Below are 22,336 nucleotides of genomic sequence, written 5' to 3'. Positions count from 1 at the left end.
AGATACGCCCTGGTATATAGAGGTGATACTCTGCAGACAGGCCCTGGTATATAGAGGTAATACTCTGCAGATAGGCCCTGGTATATAGAGGTGATACTCTGCAGATACGCCCTGGTATATAGAGGTGATACTCTGCAGATACGCCCTGGTATATAGAGGTGATACTCTGCAGATAGGCCCTGGTATATAGAGGTGATACTCTGCAGATAGGCCCTGGTATATAGAGGTGATACTCTGCAGATAGGCCCTGGTATATAGAGGTGATACTCTGCAGATACGCCCTGATATATAGAGGTGATACTCTGCAGATACGCCCTGGTATATAGAGGTGATACTCTGCAGATACGCCCTGGTATATAGAGGTGATACTCTGCAGATACGCCCTGGTATATAGAGGTGATACTCTGCAGATACGCCCTGGTATATAGACGTGATATTCTGCAGATATGCCCTGGTATATAGAGGTGATACTCTGCAGACAGGCCCTGGTATATAGAGGTGACATTCTGCAGATACGCCCTGGTATATAGAGGTGATACTCTGCAGACAGGCCCTGGTATATAGAGGTGATACTCTGCAGATACGCCCTGGTATATAGAGGTGATACTCTGCAGATACGCCCTGGTATATAGAGGTGATACTCTGCAGATACGCCCTGGTATATAAAGGTGATACTCTGCAGATACGCCCTGGTATATAGAGGTGATACTCTGCAGATAGGCCCTGGTATATAGAGGTGACATTCTGCAGATACGCCCTGGTATATAGAGGTGATACTCTGCAGATAGGCCCTGGTATATAGAGGTGATACTCTGCAGATACGCCCTGGTATATAGAGGTGATACTCTGCAGATACGCCCTGGTATATAGACGTGATATTCTGCAGATACGCCCTGGTATATAGAGGTGATACTCTGCAGATATGCCCTGGTATATAGAGGTGATATTCTGCAGATACGCCCTGGTATATAGAGGTGACATTCTGCAGATACGCCCTGGTATATAGAGGTGATACTCTGCAGATACGCCCTGGTATATAGACGTGATATTCTGCAGATACGCCCTGGTATATAGAGGTGATACTCTGCAGATATGCCCTGGTATATAGAGGTAATACTCTGCAGACAGGCCCTGGTATATAGAGGTGACATTCTGCAGATACGCCCTGGTATATAGAGGTGATACTCTGCAGATAGGCCCTGGTATATAGAGGTGATACTCTGCAGATACGCCCTGGTATATAGAGGTGATACTCTGCAGATACGCCCTGGTATATAGAGGTGATACTCTGCAGATACGCCCTGGTATATAGAGGTGATACTCTGCAGATACGCCCTGGTATATAGAGGTGATACTCTGCAGATAGGCCCAGGTATATAGAGGTGATACTCTGCAGATAGGCCCTGGTATATAGAGGTGATACTCTGCAGATAGGCCCTGGTATATAGAGGTGATACTCTGCAGATAGGCCCTGGTATATAGAGGTGATACTCTGCAGATACGCCCTGGTATATAGAGGTAATACTCTGCAGATACGCCCTGGTATATAGAGGTGATACTCTGCAGATAGGCCCTGGTATATAGAGGTGATACTCTGCAGATACGCCCTGGTATATAGAGGTGATACTCTGCAGATAGGCCCTGGTATATAGAGGTGATACTCTGCAGATAGGCCCTGGTATATAGAGGTGACATTCTGCAGATACGCCCTGGTATATAGAGGTGATACTCTGCAGATACGCCCTGGTATATAGAGGTGATACTCTGCAGATAGGCCCTGGTATATAGAGGTGATACTCTGCAGATAGGCCCTGGTATATAGAGGTGATACTCTGCAGATAGGCCCTGGTATATAGAGGTGATACTCTGCAGATAGGCCCTGGTATATAGAGGTGATACTTTGCAGATACACCCTGGTATATAGAGGTGATACTCTGCAGATAGGCCCAGGTATATAGAGGTAATACTCTGCAGATAGGCCCTGGTATATAGAGGTAATACTCTGCAGATAGGCCCAGGTATATAGAGGTGATACTCTGCAGATAGGCCCTGGTATATAGAGGTGATACTCTGCAGATAGGCCCTGGTATATAGAGGTGATACTCTGCAGATAGGCCCTGGTATATAGAGGTGATACTCTGCAGATAGGCCCTGGTATATAGAGGTGATACTCTGCAGATACGCCCTGGTATATAGAGGTGATACTCTGCAGATACGCCCTGGTATATAGAGGTAATACTCTGCAGATACGCCCTGGTATATAGAGGTGATACTCTGCAGATACGCCCTGGTATATAGAGGTGATACTCTGCAGATACGCCCTGGTATATAGAGGTGATACTCTGCAGATAGGACCTGGTATATAGAGGTAATACTCTGCAGATAGGCCCTGGTATATAGAGGTGATACTCTGCAGATAGGCCCTGGTATATAGAGGTGATATTCTGCAGATACGCCCTGGTATATAGAGGTGATACTCTGCAGATACGCCCTGGTATATAGAGGTGATACTTTGCAGATACGCCCTGGTATATAGAGGTGATACTCTGCAGATAGGCCCTGGTATATAGAGGTAATACTCTGCAGATAGGCCCTGGTATATAGAGGTGATACTCTGCAGATAGGCCCTGGTATATAGAGGTGATATTCTGCAGATATGCCCTGGTATATAGAGGTGATACTCTGCAGATAGGCCCTGGTATATAGAGGTGATACTCTGCAGATAGGCCCTGGTATATAGAGGTAATACTCTGCAGATAGGCCCTGGTATATAGAGGTGATACTCTGCAGATAGGCCCTGGTATATAGAGGTGATACTCTGCAGATACGCCATGGTATATAGAGGTGATACTCTGCAGATAGGCCCTGGTATATAAAGGTGATACTCTGCAGATACGCCCTGGTATATAGAGGTGATACTCTGCAGACAGGCCCTGGTATATAGAGGTGATACTCTGCAGATAGGCCCTGGTATATAGAGGTGATACTCTGCAGATACGCCCTGGTATATAGAGGTGATACTCTGCAGATACGCCCTGGTATATAGAGGTGATACTCTGCAGATACGCCCTGGTATATAGAGGTGATACTCTGCAGACAGGCCCTGGTATATAGAGGTAATACTCTGCAGATAGGCCCTGGTATATAGAGGTGATACTCTGCAGATACGCCCTGGTATATAGAGGTGATACTCTGCAGATACGCCCTGGTATATAGAGGTGATACTCTGCAGATAGGCCCTGGTATATAGAGGTGATACTCTGCAGATAGGCCCTGGTATATAGAGGTGATACTCTGCAGATAGGCCCTGGTATATAGAGGTGATACTCTGCAGATACGCCCTGATATATAGAGGTGATACTCTGCAGATACGCCCTGGTATATAGAGGTGATACTCTGCAGATACGCCCTGGTATATAGAGGTGACATTCTGCAGATACGCCCTGGTATATAGAGGTGATACTCTGCAGATAGGCCCTGGTATATAGAGGTGACATTCTGCAGATACGCCCTGGTATATAGAGGTGATACTCTGCAGACAGGCCCTGATATATAGAGGTGATACTCTGCAGATAGGCCCTGGTATATAGAGGTGATACTCTGCAGATAGGCCCTGGTATATAGAGGTGATACTCTGCAGATACGCCCTGGTATATAGAGGTGATACTCTGCAGACAGGCCCTGATATATAGAGGTAATACTCTGCAGATAGGCCCTGGTATATAGAGGTGATACTCTGCAGATAGGCCCTGGTATATAAAGGTGATACTCTGCAGACAGGCCCTGATATATAGAGGTAATACTCTGCAAATAGGCCCTGGTATATAGAGGTGATACTCTGCAGATACGCCCTGGTATATAGAGGTGATACTCTGCAGATACGCCCTGGTATATAGAGGTGATACTCTGCAGATACGCCCTGGTATATAGAGGTGATACTCTGCAGATACGCCCTGGTATATAGAGGTGATACTCTGCAGATAGGCCCTGGTATATAGAGGTGATACTCTGCAGATAGGCCCTGGTATATAGAGGTGATACTCTGCAGATAGGCCCAGGTATATCGAGGTGATACTCTGCAGATAGGCCCTGGTATATAGAGGTGATACTCTGCAGATACGCCCTGGTATATAGAGGTAATACTCTGCAGATAGGCCCTGGTATATAGAGGTGATACTCTGCAGATAGGCCCAGGTATATAGAGGTGATACTCTGCAGATACGCCCTGGTATATAGAGATGATACTCTGCAGATACGCCCTGGTATATAGAAGTGATACTCTGCAGATACGCCCTGGTATTTAGAGGTGACATTCTGCAGATACGCCCTGGTATATAGAGGTAATACTCTGCAGATACGCCCTGGTATATAGAGGTAATACTCTGCAGATACGCCCTGGTATATAGAGGTGATACTCTGCAGATACGCCCTGGTATATAGAGGTGATACTCTGCAGATACGCCCTGGTATATAGAGGTGATACTCTGCAGATAGGCCCTGGTATATAGAGGTGACATTCTGCAGATACGCCCTGGTATATAGAGGTGATACTCTGCAGATAGGCCCTGGTATATAGAGGTGATACTCTGCAGATACGCCCTGGTATATAGAGGTGATACTCTGCAGATACGCCCTGGTATATAGACGTGATATTCTGCAGATACGCCCTGGTATATAGACGTGATATTCTGCAGATACGCCCTGGTATATAGAGGTGATACTCTGCAGATATGCCCTGGTATATAGAGGTGATATTCTGCAGATACGCCCTGGTATATAGAGGTGACATTCTGCAGATACGCCCTGGTATATAGAGGTGATACTCTGCAGATACGCCCTGGTATATAGACGTGATATTCTGCAGATACGCCCTGGTATATAGAGGTGATACTCTGCAGATATGCCCTGGTATATAGAGGTAATACTCTGCAGACAGGCCCTGGTATATAGAGGTGACATTCTGCAGATACGCCCTGGTATATAGAGGTGATACTCTGCAGATAGGCCCTGGTATATAGAGGTGATACTCTGCAGATACGCCCTGGTATATAGAGGTGATACTCTGCAGATACGCCCTGGTATATAGAGGTGATACTCTGCAGATACGCCCTGGTATATAGAGGTGATACTCTGCAGATACGCCCTGGTATATAGAGGTGATACTCTGCAGATAGGCCCAGGTATATAGAGGTGATACTCTGCAGATAGGCCCTGGTATATAGAGGTGATACTCTGCAGATAGGCCCTGGTATATAGAGGTGATACTCTGCAGATAGGCCCTGGTATATAGAGGTGATACTCTGCAGATACGCCCTGGTATATAGAGGTAATACTCTGCAGATACGCCCTGGTATATAGAGGTGATACTCTGCAGATAGGCCCTGGTATATAGAGGTGATACTCTGCAGATACGCCCTGGTATATAGAGGTGATACTCTGCAGATAGGCCCTGGTATATAGAGGTGATACTCTGCAGATAGGCCCTGGTATATAGAGGTGATACTCTGCAGATACGCCCTGGTATATAGAGGTGACATTCTGCAGATAGGCCCTGGTATATAGAGGTAATACTCTGCAGATAGGCCCTGGTATATAGAGGTGATACTCTGCAGATACGCCCTGATATATAGAGGTAATACTCTGCAGATACGCCCTGGTATATAGAGGTGACATTCTGCAGATACGCCCTGGTATATAGAGGTGATACTCTGCAGATACGCCCTGGTATATAGAGGTGATACTCTGCAGATAGGCCCTGGTATATAGAGGTAATACTCTGCAGATAGGCCCTGGTATATAGAGGTGATACTCTGCAGACAGGCCCTGGTATATAGAGGTAATACTCTGCAGATAGGCCCTGGTATATAGAGGTGATACTCTGCAGATAGGCCCTGGTATATAGAGGTGATACTCTGCAGACAGGCCCTGGTATATAGAGGTGATACTCTGCAGATAGGCCCTGGTATATAGAGGTAATACTCTGCAGATAGGCCCTGGTATATAGAGGTAATACTCTGCAGACAGGCCCTGGTATCTTTCACCCCCTATGTGGGAAAATAAAAGTAAGTACATACCTGTGCACAGCAGGAGAACTCATACATGTACATACCTGTGCACAGCAGGAGAACACATACATGTGAATAGGATTATCCCCTGTGCACAGCAGGAGAACACATACATGTACATACCTGTGCACAGCAGGAGAACACATACATGTGAATAGGATTATCCCCTGTGCACAGCAGGAGAACACATACATGTGAATAGGATTATCCCCTGTGCACAGCAGGAGAACACATACATGTACATACCTGTGCACAGCAGGAGAACACATACATGTACATACCTGTGCACAGCAGGAGAACACATACATGTGAATAGGATTATCCCCTGTGCACAGCAGGAGAACACATACATGTACATACCTGTGCACAGCAGGAGAACACATACATGTACATACCTGTGCACAGCAGGAGAACACATACATGTGAATAGGATTATCCCCTGTGCACAGCAGGAGAACACATACATGTACATACCTATGCACAGCAGGAGAACACATACATGTGAATAGGATTATCCCCTGTGCACAGCAGGAGAACACATACATGTGAATAGGATTATCCCCTGTGCACAGCAGGAGAACACATACATGTGAATAGGATTATCCCCTGTGCACAGCAGGAGAACACATACATGTGAATAGGATTATCCCCTGTGCACAGCAGGATAAGAACATACATGTGAATAGGATTATCCCCTGTGCACAGCAGGAGAAGAACATACATGTGAATAGGATTATCCCCTGTGCACAGCAGGAGAACACATACATGTGAATAGGATTATCCCCTGTGCACAGCAGGAGAACACATACATGTGAATAGGATTATCCCCTGTGCACAGCAGGAGAACACATACATGTGAATAGGATTATCGCCTGTGCACAGCAGGAGAACACATACATGTGAATAGGATTATCCCCTGTGCACAGCAGGAGAACACATACATGTGAATAGGATTATCCCCTGTGCACAGCAGGAGAACACATACATGTACATACCTGTGCACAGCAAGAGAACACATACATGTGAATAGGATTATCCCCTGTGCACAGCAGGAGAACACATACATGTGAATAGGATTATCCCCTGTGCACAGCAGGAGAACACATACATGTGAATAGGATTATCCCCTGTGCACAGCAGGAGAACACATACATGTGAATAGGATTATCCCCTGTGCACAGCAGGAGAACACATACATGTGAATAGGATTATCCCCTGTGCACAGCAGGAGAACACATACATGTACATACCTGTGCACAGCAGGAGAACACATACATGTGAATAGGATTATCCCCTGTGCACAGCAGGAGAACACATACATGTGAATAGGATTATCCCCTGTGCACAGCAGGAGAACACATACATGTACATACCTGTGCACAGCAGGAGAACACATACATGTGATAGGATTATCCCCTGTGCACAGCAGGAGAACACATACATGTGAATAGGATTATCCCCTGTGCACAGCAGGAGAACACATACATGTGATAGGATTATCCCCTGTGCACAGCAGGAGAACACATACATGTACATACCTGTGCACAGCAGGAGAACACATACATGTGAATAGGATTATCCCCTGTGCACAGCAGGAGAACACATACATGTACATACCTGTGCACAGCAGGAGAACACATACATGTGAATAGGATTATCCCCTGTGCACAGCAGGATAACACATACATGTGAATAGGATTATCCCCTGTGCACAGCAGGAGAACACATACATGTACATACCTGTGCACAGCAAGAGAACACATACATGTGAATAGGATTATCCCCTGTGCACAGCAGGAGAACACATACATGTGAATAGGATTATCCCCTGTGCACAGCAGGAGAACACATACATGTGAATAGGATTATCCCCTGTGCACAGCAGGAGAACACATACATGTGAATAGGATTATCCCCTGTGCACAGCAGGAGAACACATACATGTACATACCTGTGCACAGCAGGAGAACACATACATGTGATAGGATTATCCCCTGTGCACAGCAGGAGAACACATACATGTGAATAGGATTATCCCCTGTGCACAGCAGGAGAACACATACATGTACATACCTGTGCACAGCAGGAGAACACATACATGTGATAGGATTATCCCCTGTGCACAGCAGGAGAACACATACATGTGATAGGATTATCCCCTGTGCACAGCAGGAGAACACATACATGTACATACCTGTGCACAGCAGGAGAACACATACATGTGAATAGGATTATCCCCTGTGCACAGCAGGAGAACACATACATGTGATAGGATTATCCCCTGTGCACAGCAGGAGAACACATACATGTACATACCTGTGCACAGCAGGAGAACACATACATGTGAATAGGATTATCCCCTGTGCACAGCAGGAGAACACATACATGTGATAGGATTATCCCCTGTGCACAGCAGGAGAACACATACATGTACATACCTGTGCACAGCAGGAGAACACATACATGTACATAACTTTACCAATGGTCCATGTTACCTGTGAGCTGGAAGAGAATACGTATGCAGCCAGCGCACTCTCTCTCTGGTTAATGAAGTCAATTGCCTCGTCTTCAGAAGAAACTGTGAGGATGGGAAGAACTGGACCAAAGATCTCATCCTGCATCACTGGGTCTGAGGCTGTCACATCTACTAGAACAGTGGGAGCTGCAGAGAATGGGGATGAACATGTCACAATGCATTCTGTAGCTTGCACCCGGAGTTGAGTTGCATCCACACACACCTTATCGTATCATGGCTGCCATTTACGTTCACGTATTTAAGTTAAGTGTATACGGAGGAGGCGAGAGAATATGCGCTTGTAAATGGCAGTTATAATGTTACACAAAGTCTTATACTTACACTCTCATAATAATAAAACATACCGTATATACTCGAGTATAAGACGACTTTTTCAGCACATTTTTTATGCTGAAAAAGTCTACTTACTTACTTATACTCGAGTGAAGGGCGGCAGGGGGACCCAGCTCAGCCAGCAGCACCCAGCCTGGGGAGAGAGGGAGCAGCGGTGCACGGCCGGCCGGGGAGAGAGCGAGCAGCAGCGCCTGACTGGCTGGGGAGAGAGCGAGCAGCGGCGCCCAGCCGCTATCTGAAAACAGGAAGTGACCTGCTGCTACCGCTAGCAGGTACTTTCAGGTGCATTGCAGCAACAGGAGCCGCATATGGCGGCTTCCATATTCCTGGAGCCACAGCGGGACAGAGCAGAGGACAATAATCAGCAGTGGGATTGTCCTGAATGCCCGCGGTCTGCAGCCTGCCGCTCCTGTGATCAAAGACTCGTCCACTCCCCACTGTTTTGCGATGGTCCCAGGGCTACTGGAGCTTTGTAGTGACATGCTGTGTGAGACATGTACAGTAACATGGAGGGGGGGGGGAGCACTGTGTGAGAGCAGTCAGGGGGAGAGGGGGGTGCTATCTGTAACAGAGGTGTAATTCGGGGGATGGGGTGGCATGGGGTTGGTTATGTTGGTGTCAGAGCTGTCAGTGTATGTGTGTCTATGAGTGGGTGGATTTGGTGCTGTATGCGCCAGAGAGGGGTGTGTATGGTGGAAGGGGGGGGGGGATTGATGCTGTGTGTGATAGTTGTGTCAGGTGGAGTAGGTGGTGTGCGTCACTGTCAGGGGGGAGTAAGTATGTGACCCTCACGCCACCATTTAAAACCACCTTTTTCTTTTTGGGAAGATTGTTATCTATTTTTATTGTTTAAATTTACCCGTAGCTGCTGGATTTCCCACCCTAGTATAGAGCTTATACCCGAGTCAATAAGTTTTCCCATTTTATGTGGTAAAATGATGTGCCTCGGCTTATATTCGGGTCGACTTATACTCGAGTATATACAGTAGTCATTTATCTTAAAATGGACTACACATAATTTCAGGTCAAAACATACTTTCTTTCCCTCATGTTTGGTATCAATGTGTTTGGCGTCGCATATGCAGCCTTCTAGTGATTGAAGGGAAATAGTAGTACACAGGTTATGAACCACAGTAATAATAATGAAAGTACAAGTATGGCCAAGTGGAAAGGGGACATATAATAGTCAGTTTGATCCAGGTTCTCGGCAGGACCCCTAGTGCAAGGTGACGAGCATGGAACAAAGACACATGTGCATCTGGACTAAGCCAATCAGAAGAGGTGAAAGCTGACCCCCTGACCAATGGAAGACCTGCTGGATCCTATTGTTTTTCCCTTTACATTACTACACCCTGGGCAAGGAGCTAATTATGCTGTGATCAATCCTGACTACAGACTCCTGGCCCAGGATGTGCTGCATATATGTGTGACGGTAACTGTTACTTTAGTATTGGTGTAGTTGTATATTGCTGATTGTACTTGCATTTGTTTTCCTTGTGAATGTTAGATGTTATTGTAATATTGTAATCATTGATTCATATTGTCTTACTACTGTGTTACATTGTTACATATCATTATTGGTTTTGGACCCTTAATCTAAACTTATCCATCTGTCTAGGCTGTTAATTCTTTAAGATGATGGAGCATCGGGACGCTCCCTGATATATATATATATATATATATATATATATATACACAGCACAACAGCTCACCAAATCAGGGGCGTCACTCTGAGACTTGCAATAAGTGTTCTATATTCAGCAAAGTATGAACAATCCAACAATTGTTGTGTCATTTCCCCCCAGCCAACAGTGTTCCGTTTTGGGGTAACCCTAGAAAAGGATGTGTCAAGTGCACCGGGTGTACCACCTGCAGCTATATGGTACCATGTGAATTTTTCTGTCATCCATACTCAGGGAAGAGGTTTAAAATACGCCACAGAGTAGGGTGTAATACCAAGTTTGTGATTTACCTTATCAGTTGTCCATGTGGGAAACATTATGTAGGGAAAACTGATAGGTCTTATAAAGAAAGGGCCACTGCCCACCGGTCGGCTATAAAAGCAGCCATTCAGACTGGGCATCACGAACAACCTGTGGCCCGGCATTTTGCCGAGGCCAAACATAACCTAGCTTCCCTACCGTACCGAGTAATTGATCATGTACCCCCTCTTAAAAGAGGGGGCGTTATATCACTCCGACACCTCCGGTTGGAGAGTCGGTGGATCTTCACATTGGAGACTCTCAGTCCTAGAGGTCTCAACGAGAACCTAGGACTTACATGTTTTTTGTAGTATATATAATATCAGCTAGTGTTTGTAAAACATCATGGTGTGGACGCTCTGCAGACATAGTTAAGACTATTATACAGTCCAAAGTAGTATCTAATTTCCAAGTGGTATGGGCTCTAATATCTGTTGGCATAATTGACAGTTCTGCTTTTAATACCCATTAGGGTACATGCCGTAATGGTAAAGAAACAGGCATGGATGTATGTTTTTTCAGGAATCAAAACATACAGTGTTTTAGCATTATTTATTACCAACACTAGTGCAGGTTAATGCGATTACAGCCACATTCTCATTTCATTTTGTATTGTCATGATATTTATTGGTATTTTGTTTCTTATATATGTTATATGTTCGGTAATGGTTTGTATGCAGTGGCGTAACTATGGAGGGTGCAGGGGATGCAACTGCTATGGGGCCCGGCCCGAGGTCCCAGCAGACAATCCCCTGCACCCTCACTGTTTTTGGGTTTACTTTACCCAATTTACATGGCACCGCTGCAGCAAAGGTCATTTCGGACTGGAGCCAGGAAGGGGAGGTGTGTCAGCGTCAGCGCGTCTATGTGCCCAGTCCCGGAGCCACCTAGTGGTTAGTGTACAGACTCGCAAGATCATGATGTCATCTTCCGAGTCCGTCTCTCCAGAGGCAGCTCCGCGCGGCGCACCAGCCATGCTCCTGCTCCGGAGCAGCGCGCCACATAGCAGTCCTGCTGACCACCCCTCCTGATGTGTTCTTCAGGACGGGTGGAGATTCTGGTAAGCCACAAGGACACCCCCTGGCTCCCTCCTATATCACTAGAACTTTCCCCCACTTCACTAAATTCCGCTGCACCGCGGTGGGGTGGGGGTGGGGGGGATAACTAGCCAGCTGCAGATGCGACAGTATATACAGTATGTGAACAGAAAGGTGTGAGGGCAAGGGGGGGAACTCTAGCCAGCTGCAGGAACACAGAGTCTGTATGACTCCAGCACACAGCAGCAGGGTCTCTGTCTTTATCTCCCCACCTCCTCTGTCTCTATGTCCCTGCTGCCTCTGTCCATGTGTCCCTGCTCCCTATGTCCCCTCCTCCTCTGTCCCTATGTCCCCTCCTCCTCTGTCCCTTTGTCCCCTCCTCCTATGTCCCCTCCTCCTCTGTCTCTATGTCCCCTCCTTCTCTATCTCTCTGTCCCTATGTCCTCGCTGCCTCTGTCCCCTGTCCCCTCCTCCTCTGTCTCTATGTCCCCGCTGCCTCTGTCTCTATGTCCCCTCTGCCTCTGTCTCTATGTCCCCTCTGCCTCTGTCTCTATGTCCCCTCTGCCTCTGTCTCTATGTCCCCTCCTCCTCTGTCTCTATGTCCCCTCCTCCTCTGTCTCTATGTGCCCTCTGCCTCTGTCTCTATGTCCCCTCCTCCTCTGTCTCTATGTCCCCTCCTCCTCTGTCTCTATGTCCCCGCTGCCTCTGTCTCTATGTCCCCTCTGCCTCTGTCTCTATGTCCCCTCTGCCTCTGTCTCTATGTCCCCTCCTCCTCTGTCTCAATGTCCCCTCCTCCTCTGTCTCTATGTCCCCGCTGCCTCTGTCTCTATGTCCCCTCCTTCTCTATCTCTATGTCCCCTCCTCCTCTGTCTCTATGTCCCCTCCTTCTCTATCTCTATGTCCCCTCCTCCTCTGTCCCTTTGTCCCCTCCTCCTATGTCCCCTCCTCCTCTGTCTCTATGTCCCCTCCTCCTCTGTCCCTATGTCCCCTCCTCCTCTGTCCCTATGTCCCCGCTGCCTCTGTCTCTATGTCCCCGCTGCCTCTGTCCCTATGTCCCCTCCTCCTCTGTCTCTATGTCCCCGCTGCCTCTGTCTCTATGTCCCCGCTGCCTCTGTCTCTATGTCCCCGCTGCCTCTGTCTCTATGTCCCCTCCTCCTCTGTCTCTATGTCCCCGCTGCCTCTGTCTCTATGTCCCCGCTGCCTCTGTCTCTATGTCCCCGCTGCCTCTGTCTCTATGTCCCCGCTGCCTCTGTCTCTATGTCCCCGCTGCCTGTCTCTATGTCCCCGCTGCCTCTGTCTCTATGTCCCCTCCTCCTCCTCTGTCCCTATGTCCCCTCCTCCTCTGTCTCTATGCCCCCGCTGCCTCTGTCTCTATGTCCCCGCTGCCTCTGTCTCTATGTCCCCGCTGCCTCTGTCTCTATGTCCCCGCTGCCTCTGTCTCTATGTCCCCGCTGCCTCTGTCTCTATGTCCCCGCTGCCTCTGTCTCTATGTCCCCTCCTCCTCCTCTGCCTCTATGTCCCCTCTGCCTCTGTCTCTATGTCCCCGCTGCCTCTGTCTCTATGTCCCCGCTGCCTCTGTCTCTATGTCCCCGCTGCCTCTGTCTCTATGTCCCCTCCTCCTCTGTCTCTATGTCCCCTCCTCCTCTGCCTCTATGTCCCCTCCTCCTCTGTCCCTATGTCCCCTCCTCCTCTGTCTCTATGTCCCCGCTGCCTCTGTCTCTATGTCCCCTCCTCCTCTGCCTCTATGTCCCCTCCTCCTCTGTCCCTATGTCCCCTCCTCCTCTGTCTCTATGTCCCCGCTGCCTCTGTCCCTATGTCCCCGCTGCCTCTGTCTCTATGTCCCCGCTGCCTCTGTCTCTATGTCCCCTCGTCCTCTGTCTCTATGTCCCTGCTGCCTCTGTCTCTATGTCCCCGCTGCCTCTGTCTCTATGTCCCCGCTGCCTCTGTCTCTATGTCCCCGCTGCCTCTGTCTCTATGTCCCCGCTGCCTCTGTCTCTATGTCCCCGCTGCCTCTGTCTCTATGTCCCCGCTGCCTCTGTCCTTATGTCCCCTCCTCCTCCTCTGTCTTTATGTCCCCTCCTCCTCTGTCTCTATGTCCCCGCTGCCTCTGTCTCTATGTCCCCGCTGCCTCTGTCTCTATGTCCCCGCTGCCTCTGTCTCTATGTCCCCTCCTCCTCCTCTGCCTCTATGTCCCCTCCTCCTCTGTCTCTATGTCCCCTCCTCCTCCTCTGCCTCTATGTCCCCTCCTCCTCTGTCCCTATGTCCCCTCCTCCTCTGTCTCTATGTCCCCGCTGCCTCTGTCTCTATGTCCCCGCTGCCTCTGTCTCTATGTCCCCTCGTCCTCTGTCTCTATGTCCCCTCCTCCTCTGTCCCTATGTCCCCTCCTCCTCTGTCTCTATGTCCCCTCCTCCTCTGTCTCTATGTCCCCGCTGCCTCTGTCTCTATGTCCCCGCTGCCTCTGTCTCTATGTCCCCGCTGCCTCTGTCTCTATGTCCCCGTTGCCTCTGTCTCTATGTCCCCGCTGCCTCTGTCTCTATGTCCCCGCTGCCTCTGTCCTTATGTCCCCTCCTCCTCCTCTGTCTCTATGTCCCCTCCTCCTCCTCTGTCTCTATGTCCCCTCCTCCTTTGTCCCTATGTCCCCTCCTCCTCTGTCTCTATGTCCCCGCTGCCTCTGTCTCTATGTCCCCGCTGCCTCTGTCTCTATGTCCCCGCTGCCTCTGTCTCTATGTCCCCTCCTCCTCTGTCTCTATGTCCCCTCCTCCTCTGTCCCTATGTCCCCTCCTCCTCTGTCTCTATGTCCCCGCTGCCTCTGTCTCTATGTCCCCTCTGCCTCTGTCTCTATGTCCCCGCTGCCTCTGTCTCTATGTCCCCTCCTCCTCTGTCCCTATGTCCCCTCCTCCTCTGTCTCTATGTCCCCGCTGCCTCTGTCTCTATGTCCCCGCTGCCTCTGTCTCTATGTCCCCGCTGCCTCTGTCTCTATGTCCCCGCTGCCTCTGTCCTTATGTCCCCTCCTCCTCTGTCTCTATGTCCCCCCTGCCTCTGTCTCTATGTCCCCGTTGCCTCTGTCTCTATGTCCCCGCTGCCTCTGTCTCTATGTCCCCTCTGCCTCTGTCCTTATGTCCCCTCCTCCTCCTCTGTCTCTATGTCCCCTCCTCCTCCTCTGTCTCTATGTCCCCTCCTCCTCCTCTGTCTCTATGTCCCCTCCTCCTCTGTCCCTATGTCCCCTCTGCCTCTGTCTCTATGTCCCCGCTGCCTCTGTCTCTATGTCCCCTCCTCCTCTGTCCCTATGTCCCCTCTGCCTCTGTCTCTATGTCCCCGCTGCCTCTGTCTCTATGTCCCCGCTGCCTCTGTCTCTATGTCCCCGCTGCCTCTGTCTCTATGTCCCCGCTGCCTCTGTCCTTATGTCCCCTCCTCCTCTGTCCCTATGTCCCCTCCTCCTCTGTCCCTATGTCCCCTCCTCCTCTGTCTCTATGTCCCCCCTGCCTCTGTCTCTATGTCCCCGTTGCCTCTGTCTCTATGTCCCCGCTGCCTCTGTCTCTATGTCCCCTCTGCCTCTGTCCTTATGTCCCCTCCTCCTCCTCTGTCTCTATGTCCCCTCCTCCTCCTCTGTCTCTATGTCCCCTCCTCCTCTGTCCCTATGTCCCCTCCTCCTCTGTCTCTATGTCCCCGCTGCCTCTGTCTCTATGTCCCCGCTGCCTCTGTCTCTATGTCCCCGCTGCCTCTGTCTCTATGTCCCCGCTGCCTCTGTCCTTATGTCCCCTCCTCCTCCTCTGTCTTTATGTCCCCTCCTCCTCTGTCTCTATGTCCCCGCTGCCTCTGTCTCTATGTCCCCGCTGCCTCTGTCTCTATGTCCCCTCCTCCTCCTCTGCCTCTATGTCCCCTCCTCATCTGTCTCTATGTCCCCTCCTCCTCCTCTGCCTCTATGTCCCCTCCTCCTCTGTCCCTATGTCCCCTCCTCCTCTGTCTCTATGTCCCCGCTGCCTCTGTCTCTATGTCCCCGCTGCCTCTGTCTCTATGTCCCCTCCTCCTCCTCTGCCTCTATGTCCCCTCCTCCTCTGTCCCTATGTCCCCTCCTCCTCTGTCTCTATGTCCCCGCTGCCTCTGTCCCTATGTCCCCGCTGCCTCTGTCTCTATGTCCCCGCTGCCTCTGTCTCTATGTCCCCGCTGCCTCTGTCTCTATGTCCCCGCTGCCTCTGTCTCTATGTCCCCGCTGCCTCTGTCTCTATGTCCCCTCTGCCTCTGTCCTTATGTCCTCTCCTCCTCCTCTGTCTCTATGTCCCCTCCTCCTCCTCTGTCTCTATGTCCCCTCCTCCTCTGTCCCTATGTCCCCTCCTCCTCTGTCTCTATGTCCCCGCTGCCTCTGTCTCTATGTCCCCGCTGCCTCTGTCTCTATGTCCCCGCTGCCTCTGTCTCTATGTCCCCTCCTCCTCTGTCTCTATGTCCCCTCCTCCTCTGTCCCTATGTCCCCTCCTCCTCTGTCTCTATGTCCCCGCTGCCTCTGTCTCTATGTCCCCTCCTCCTCTGTCCCTATGTCCCCTCTGCCTCTGTCTCTATGTCCCCGCTGCCTCTGTCTCTATGTCCCCTCCTCCTCTGTCCCTATGTCCCCTCTGCCTCTGTCTCTATGTCCCCGCTGCCTCTGTCTCTATGTCCCCGCTGCCTCTGTCTCTATGTCCCCGCTGCCTCTGTCTCTATGTCCCCGCTGCCTCTGTCTCTATGTCCCCGCTGCCTCTGTCCTTATGTCCCCTCCTTCTTTGTCCCTATGTCCCCTCCTCCTCTGTCCCTATGTCCCCTCCTCCTCTGTCTCTATGTCCCCCCTGCCTCTGTCTCTATGTCCCCGTTGCCTCTGTCTCTATGTCCCCGCTGCCTCTGTCTCTATGTCCCCTCTGCCTCTGTCCTTATGTCCCCTCCTCCTCCTCTGTCTCTATGTCCCCTCCTCCTCCTCTGTCTCTATGTCCCCTCCTCCTCTGTCCCTATGTCCCCTCCTCCTCTGTCTCTATGTCCCCGCTGCCTCTGTCTCTATGTCCCCGCTGCCTCTGTCTCTATGTCCCCGCTGCCTCTGTCTCTATGTCCCCTCCTCCTCTGTCTCTATGTCCCCTCCTCCTCTGTCCCTATGTCCCCTCCTCCTCTGTCTCTATGTCCCCGCTGCCTCTGTCTCTATGTCCCCTCCTCTGTCCCTATGTCCCCTCTGCCTCTGTCTCTATGTCCCCTCCTCCTCTGTCCCTATGTCCCCTCCTCCTCTGTCTCTATGTCCCCTCCTCCTCTGTCCCTATGTCCCCGCTGCCTCTGTCTCTATGTCCCCGCTGCCTCTGTCTCTATGTCCCCGCTGCCTCTGTCTCTATGTCCCCGCTGCCTCTGTCTCTATGTCCCCGCTGCCTCTGTCTCTATGTCCCCGCTGCCTCTGTCTCTATGTCCCCGCTGCCTCTGTCTCTATGTCCCCGCTGCCTCTGTCTCTATGTCCCCTCGTCCTCTGTCTCTATGTCTCCTCCTCCTCTGTCCCTATGTCCCCTCCTCCTCTGTCTCTATGTCCCCTCCTCCTCTGTCCCTATGTCCCCTCTGCCTCTGTCTCTATGTCCCCGCTGCCTCTGTCTCTATGTCCCCGCTGCCTCTGTCTATATGTCCCCGCTGCCTCTGTCTCTATGTCCCCTCCTCCTCTGTCTCTATGTCCCCTCCTCCTCTGTCTCTATGTCCCCGCTGCCTCTGTCCCTATGTCCCCTCCTCCTCTGTCTCTATGTCCCCGCTGCCTCTGTCTCTATGTCCCCGCTGCCTCTGTCTCTATGTCCCCGCTGCCTCTGTCTCTATGTCCCCTCGTCCTCTGTCTCTATGTCCCTGCTGCCTCTGTCTCTATGTCCCCGCTGCCTCTGTCTCTATGTCCCCTCCTCCTCTGTCTCTATGTCCCCTCCTCCTCTGTCCCTATGTCCCCTCTGCCTCTGTCTCTATGTCCCCGCTGCCTCTGTCTCTATGTCCCCACTGCCTCTGTCTCTATGTCCCCGCTGCCTCTGTCTCTATGTCCCCTCCTCCTCCTCTGTCTCTATGTCCCCTCCTCCTCTGTCTCTATGTCCCCTCTGCCTCTGTCTCTATGTCCCCGCTGCCTATGTCTCTATGTCCCCGCTGCCTCTGTCTCTATGTCCCCGCTGCCTCTGTCTCTATGTCCCCGCTGCCTCTGTCCTTATGTCCCCTCCTCCTCCTCTGTCTCTATGTCCCCTCCTCCTCCTCTGTCTCTATGTCCCCTCCTCCTCTGTCCCTATGTCCCCTCCTCCTCTGTCTCTATGTCCCCGCTGCCTCTGTCTCTATGTCCCCTCCTCCTCTGTCTCTATGTCCCCGCGGCCTCTGTCTCTATGTCCCCGCTGCCTCTGTCTCTATGTCCCCTCGTCCTCTGTCTCTATGTCCCCTCGTTGATTTTATTTTAAAATCAGTCGTGCAGAGTAATTCTTACTACTTGAAGGACACAACTGATTTTTTTGAACAAGCTCATCATGTTTAAACTAGAGATGAGCGGGTTCGGATCCTAGAGATCCGAACCCCCACGGACTTACCTGATCCGAGGCCGGATCCAGGGAGTTTGGTGGTCGCCGCCATCTTCCCGGATCCAAAACGAGGGCGAAACGTCATCACCCTGCGCCGGATTCGGATCTATATAAGATCCGGCTCCGGCGCCATTTTCATTCGGCATGAAGGAGTCAGACAGCACGGATGTGTCCGTGCTGTCTCTGCGCACAGGGAAAGGGGACAATAATAATTAATAACATTGTGGAGGACATTCTAAGGGGGGAACTAATAGAAGCTATACATTTATGGGGGCTGCTTAACAAAAGATAAATTTACTAAGGGGGAACTACATGTGCAGGAACTGTTGTACATCTACTGAGGGGGAACTACTGAGGGGGAAACATATTTAGGTAACAGCTACTAAGGGGGCATTACTAAGGCTACTACTAAAGGGGGCTGTGTTATATGGGACCACTGTAGGGGACATCTAAAGGGATCTCTGAATTTTTTTTTTTTTACTACAGGGCTGCCCCGAATTAGTCCAGCTGTGCTGCCCAGTGTCCCGTATCAGTCCAGGGGAGCTGCCCCCATTTTTTTATTGAAATAAAAAATGTTTTTTTTTTTAATCTGCAAGGGGTGTTAAGTGTGCCATATCAGTCCAGCTGCTCTGCCCAGTGTCCCGTATCAGTCCAGGCGTGCCCGCATGTGTGCTGTATCCATCCAGGGGTGCCCACATGTGTGCTGTATCAGTCCAGGGGTGCCCGCATGTGTGCCATATAATTCCATGGGTGCCCCCATGTGTCCTCTATCAGTCCTGGGGTGCCCGCATGTGTGCCGTATAATTCCAGGGGTGCCCCATGTGTCCCATATCAGACCAGGGGAGCTGCCCTTTTTTTTAATGAAAATAAAATTAAGGTGTTTTTTTTTTTTTTTTACTGCAAGGGCTGTTAAATGCGCTGTAGTCCAGGGGTGAGCCAAGAGTGCTGTATAATTCATGGGGTGTTGCTAAGTAAGGTGTGCTGCTCTTTTTTATAATTAAAAGAATACAATTTTTTATTTTTACTGCAGGAATTTGTCTGCCGTATAATTCCATGCCTGCCGCCATGTGTGCCGTAACAGTCCAGGGGTGCCGCCATCTGTGCTGTATAATTCCATGTGTGCTGTATCAGGTCAGGGGTGCCACCATCTGTGCCGTATAATTCCTGGGGTAAGCCAAGTCTGCCGTATAATTCATGGGGTGCTGCCAAGTGTGCTGTATTAGTCCAGGGGTGATGCTAAGTGTGCCGTATCAGTCCAGGGGTGATGCTAAGTGTGCCATATCAGTCCAGGGGTGAGCCAAGTCTGCCAAATAATTCCTGGGGTGAGCCAAGTCTGCCGTATAATTCATGGGGTGCTGCCAAGTGTGCTGTATTAGTCCAGGGGTGATGCTAAGTGTGCCATGTCAGTCCAGGGGTGAGCCAAGTCTGCCAAATAATTCCTGGGGTGAGCCAAGTCTGCCGTATAATTCATGGGGTGCTGCCAAGTGTGCTGTATTAGTCCAGGGGTGATGCTATGTGTGCCGTATCAGTCCAGGGGTGATGCTAAGTGTGCCATATCAGTCCAGGGGTGAGTCAAGTCTGCCAAATAATTCCTGGGGTGAGCCAAGTCTGCCGTATAATTCATGGGGTGCTGCCAAGTGTGCTGTATTAGTCCAGGGGTGATGCTAAGTGTGCCATATCAGTCCAGGGGTGATGCTAAATGTGCCGTATCAGTCCAGGGGTGATGCTACCTGTGCCATATCAGTCCAGGGGTAATTCTAGGTGTGCAGTATCAGCCTAGAGGGTATGCTAAGTGTGCCATATCAGTCTAGTGTTTGTGCCGCACACTTGTGTGGCTTATCATAGTTATCCAGCTACCTCGGTGCAACCTTTTGCCCTAAAAACAATATTGTAAGGTGTGAGGTGTTCAGAATAGACTGGAAATGAGTGGAAATAATTGTTATTGAGTTTAATATAGCGTAGGAGCAAAAAAAAACTCACCCAAATTCTGCGATTTTAGTAGTTTTTATGCTTTTTTAACAAAAAATCAGAACCCAAAACCCAAAAAATCCAAACACAAAACACTTAGGAGGTGTTTTGCCAAAACCCATTAGAACCCAAAACCTCAAGGTAATCAGAACCCAAAACCCGAAAAGTGGCCGGTGCATATCTCTAGTTTAAACTAGGCACTGGGGGGGGGAGGGGGTAGCAAGACTATACGTAACCAGCAGAGAGAAAAGATGGACTGGGGGCAAGAAACTTCTGGGGGGGAGAGATGGGGGGGGGGGGGGGTAGAGGATCAGGATTAGCAAAAGGGGCAACTAAGGGTACAGTCGGTGAGCTTCTTAGGGTTACTTCACATATATCTTGTACTAACAGCGATCCTACAACTTTACAGCTTTTGTGTGCTGATGACATTGTAATACGTGAAGGAATGAGGGGCATTGGCGAATCTTTCGATACTACAAACATGTTGTGTCATGGGATTAGCAGGGAGGGAAATAGGGAGTCTATTGAGGGGGAGACAGGAACTTGGGGGGTTACAAGGAACATGACTGGTAACAAGGGAAAGATTAATAGTACTGATAAGACTAAAACTAAACACAAACTAAAATGCTTAATGGTTAATGCAAGAAGCCTTGCGGTGAAGGTCGGGGAACTGGAATCCGTGATAAGTAGGGACGTCGTTGGTATTACAGAAACTTGGTGTAATGATACACATAACTGGGCACGAAATATAGAAGGATTCACACTCTACAGAAAAGACAGGGAAAAAAGGAGGGGTGGGGGGGGGGTGTTTATATGTAAACAATAGCTTATTATCAAGTGAGAAAGTAATACAGTGGAAGAAGAATTTGGGTGGAGATTACGGGCATTAATAACAAACCAATTAACAAGATAATTATTGGAGTATGCTACAGACCTCCGAATATAAAAGAAAGGGAGGAATCTCTTCTTTTAAACCAGATCAAACTATCATCAAATCAAGGACAGGTAATAATTATGGGGGACTTCAATCTTCCAGACATCGATTGGGAGAATGAAACATGTAAAATGACTAGGAGCAACGAGTTCCTAAGTCTGCTAAAAGACCAGTATATCACCCAATTGGTAGATAAACCGACCTGTAAGGAATCAATCTTGGATTTAGTATTAACAAACAAGTCGGACTTAGGGGGATATGCAATCTCCGGCGAGCACTTCCCTTCAGGGAGATGCTCACCGGGCCCTATTCAATGCTGTCTTCCCCGACAGCATTGAGCAGGGTATCTCGGCAGAACGAGCCCGACATCACTAGCTGTCGTGCTCGTTCTGCCGAGAACAGCCGGGAAGTGACGAGCTGCCGGCTGCAGCTCGTCACTTCCTGGCCGCAACTCACAGCCACGCCCCCTTTTCGCTCCCCGGCAGGCGGGACATTGAATCCCGCCTGCGTGTTCTCGGTCGAGCTGACCGAGAACGGGACTGGGTCACTGCGCAAGCTCGACTGCTGTGACCCTGACATTGAATACCCCTCCTTAGTATCAAACATAGAAATAATTGAGCAACTAGGGAATAGCGACCATAATATGGTTACCCTGGAAATTACCTTCAGTAAATAAGAACATAAAGGACAAGTAAAAGTACTAAATTTCAGGAAAGCAAACTTTGAACTTCTTAGGGTAGCTCTTAGAAGAGTGAAGTGGGACAAGATAATGGAGGGTAAAAATGCAGAGGAGATGTGGGATTCGCTAAAAAATGTACTCGTTCCTTTAATAGCCAAATATATCCCTAAGGTAAACAAAGTAAAAAACAATAAGAAAAAGCCGCCTTGGATGGACAAAAAAGTAAGGTCAGCTATAAACAATAAATCCAGAGCGTTCAAACTCTATAGAAATAAGTC

The 22,336-nt window shown here is 49.7% G+C and overlaps 1 protein-coding gene across 1 annotated transcript in view; it reads right to left on the bottom strand.

The window, feature by feature from the left end:
• The window catches only part of LOC146058355 (aldehyde dehydrogenase family 3 member B1-like), a 216,865-nt gene that overhangs the window by 38,324 nt on the left and 156,205 nt on the right, over nucleotides 1-22,336 (bottom strand). The window contains exon 8 of the mRNA XM_083170638.1: nucleotides 8,561-8,727. Within this exon, the coding sequence (XP_083026764.1) occupies nucleotides 8,561-8,727 (167 nt within the window). The remainder of the gene's footprint in view (nucleotides 1-8,560; nucleotides 8,728-22,336) is intronic.

Source organism: Crinia signifera, chromosome 2 (genome assembly GCF_055691185.1).
Source record: "Crinia signifera chromosome 2, ASM5569118v1, whole genome shotgun sequence".
NCBI classification, from domain to species: Eukaryota; Metazoa; Chordata; class Amphibia; order Anura; family Myobatrachidae; genus Crinia; species Crinia signifera.
The sequence above is the reverse complement of the archived record's forward strand: the minus strand, read 5'-3'. Positions and strand labels throughout refer to the sequence as shown.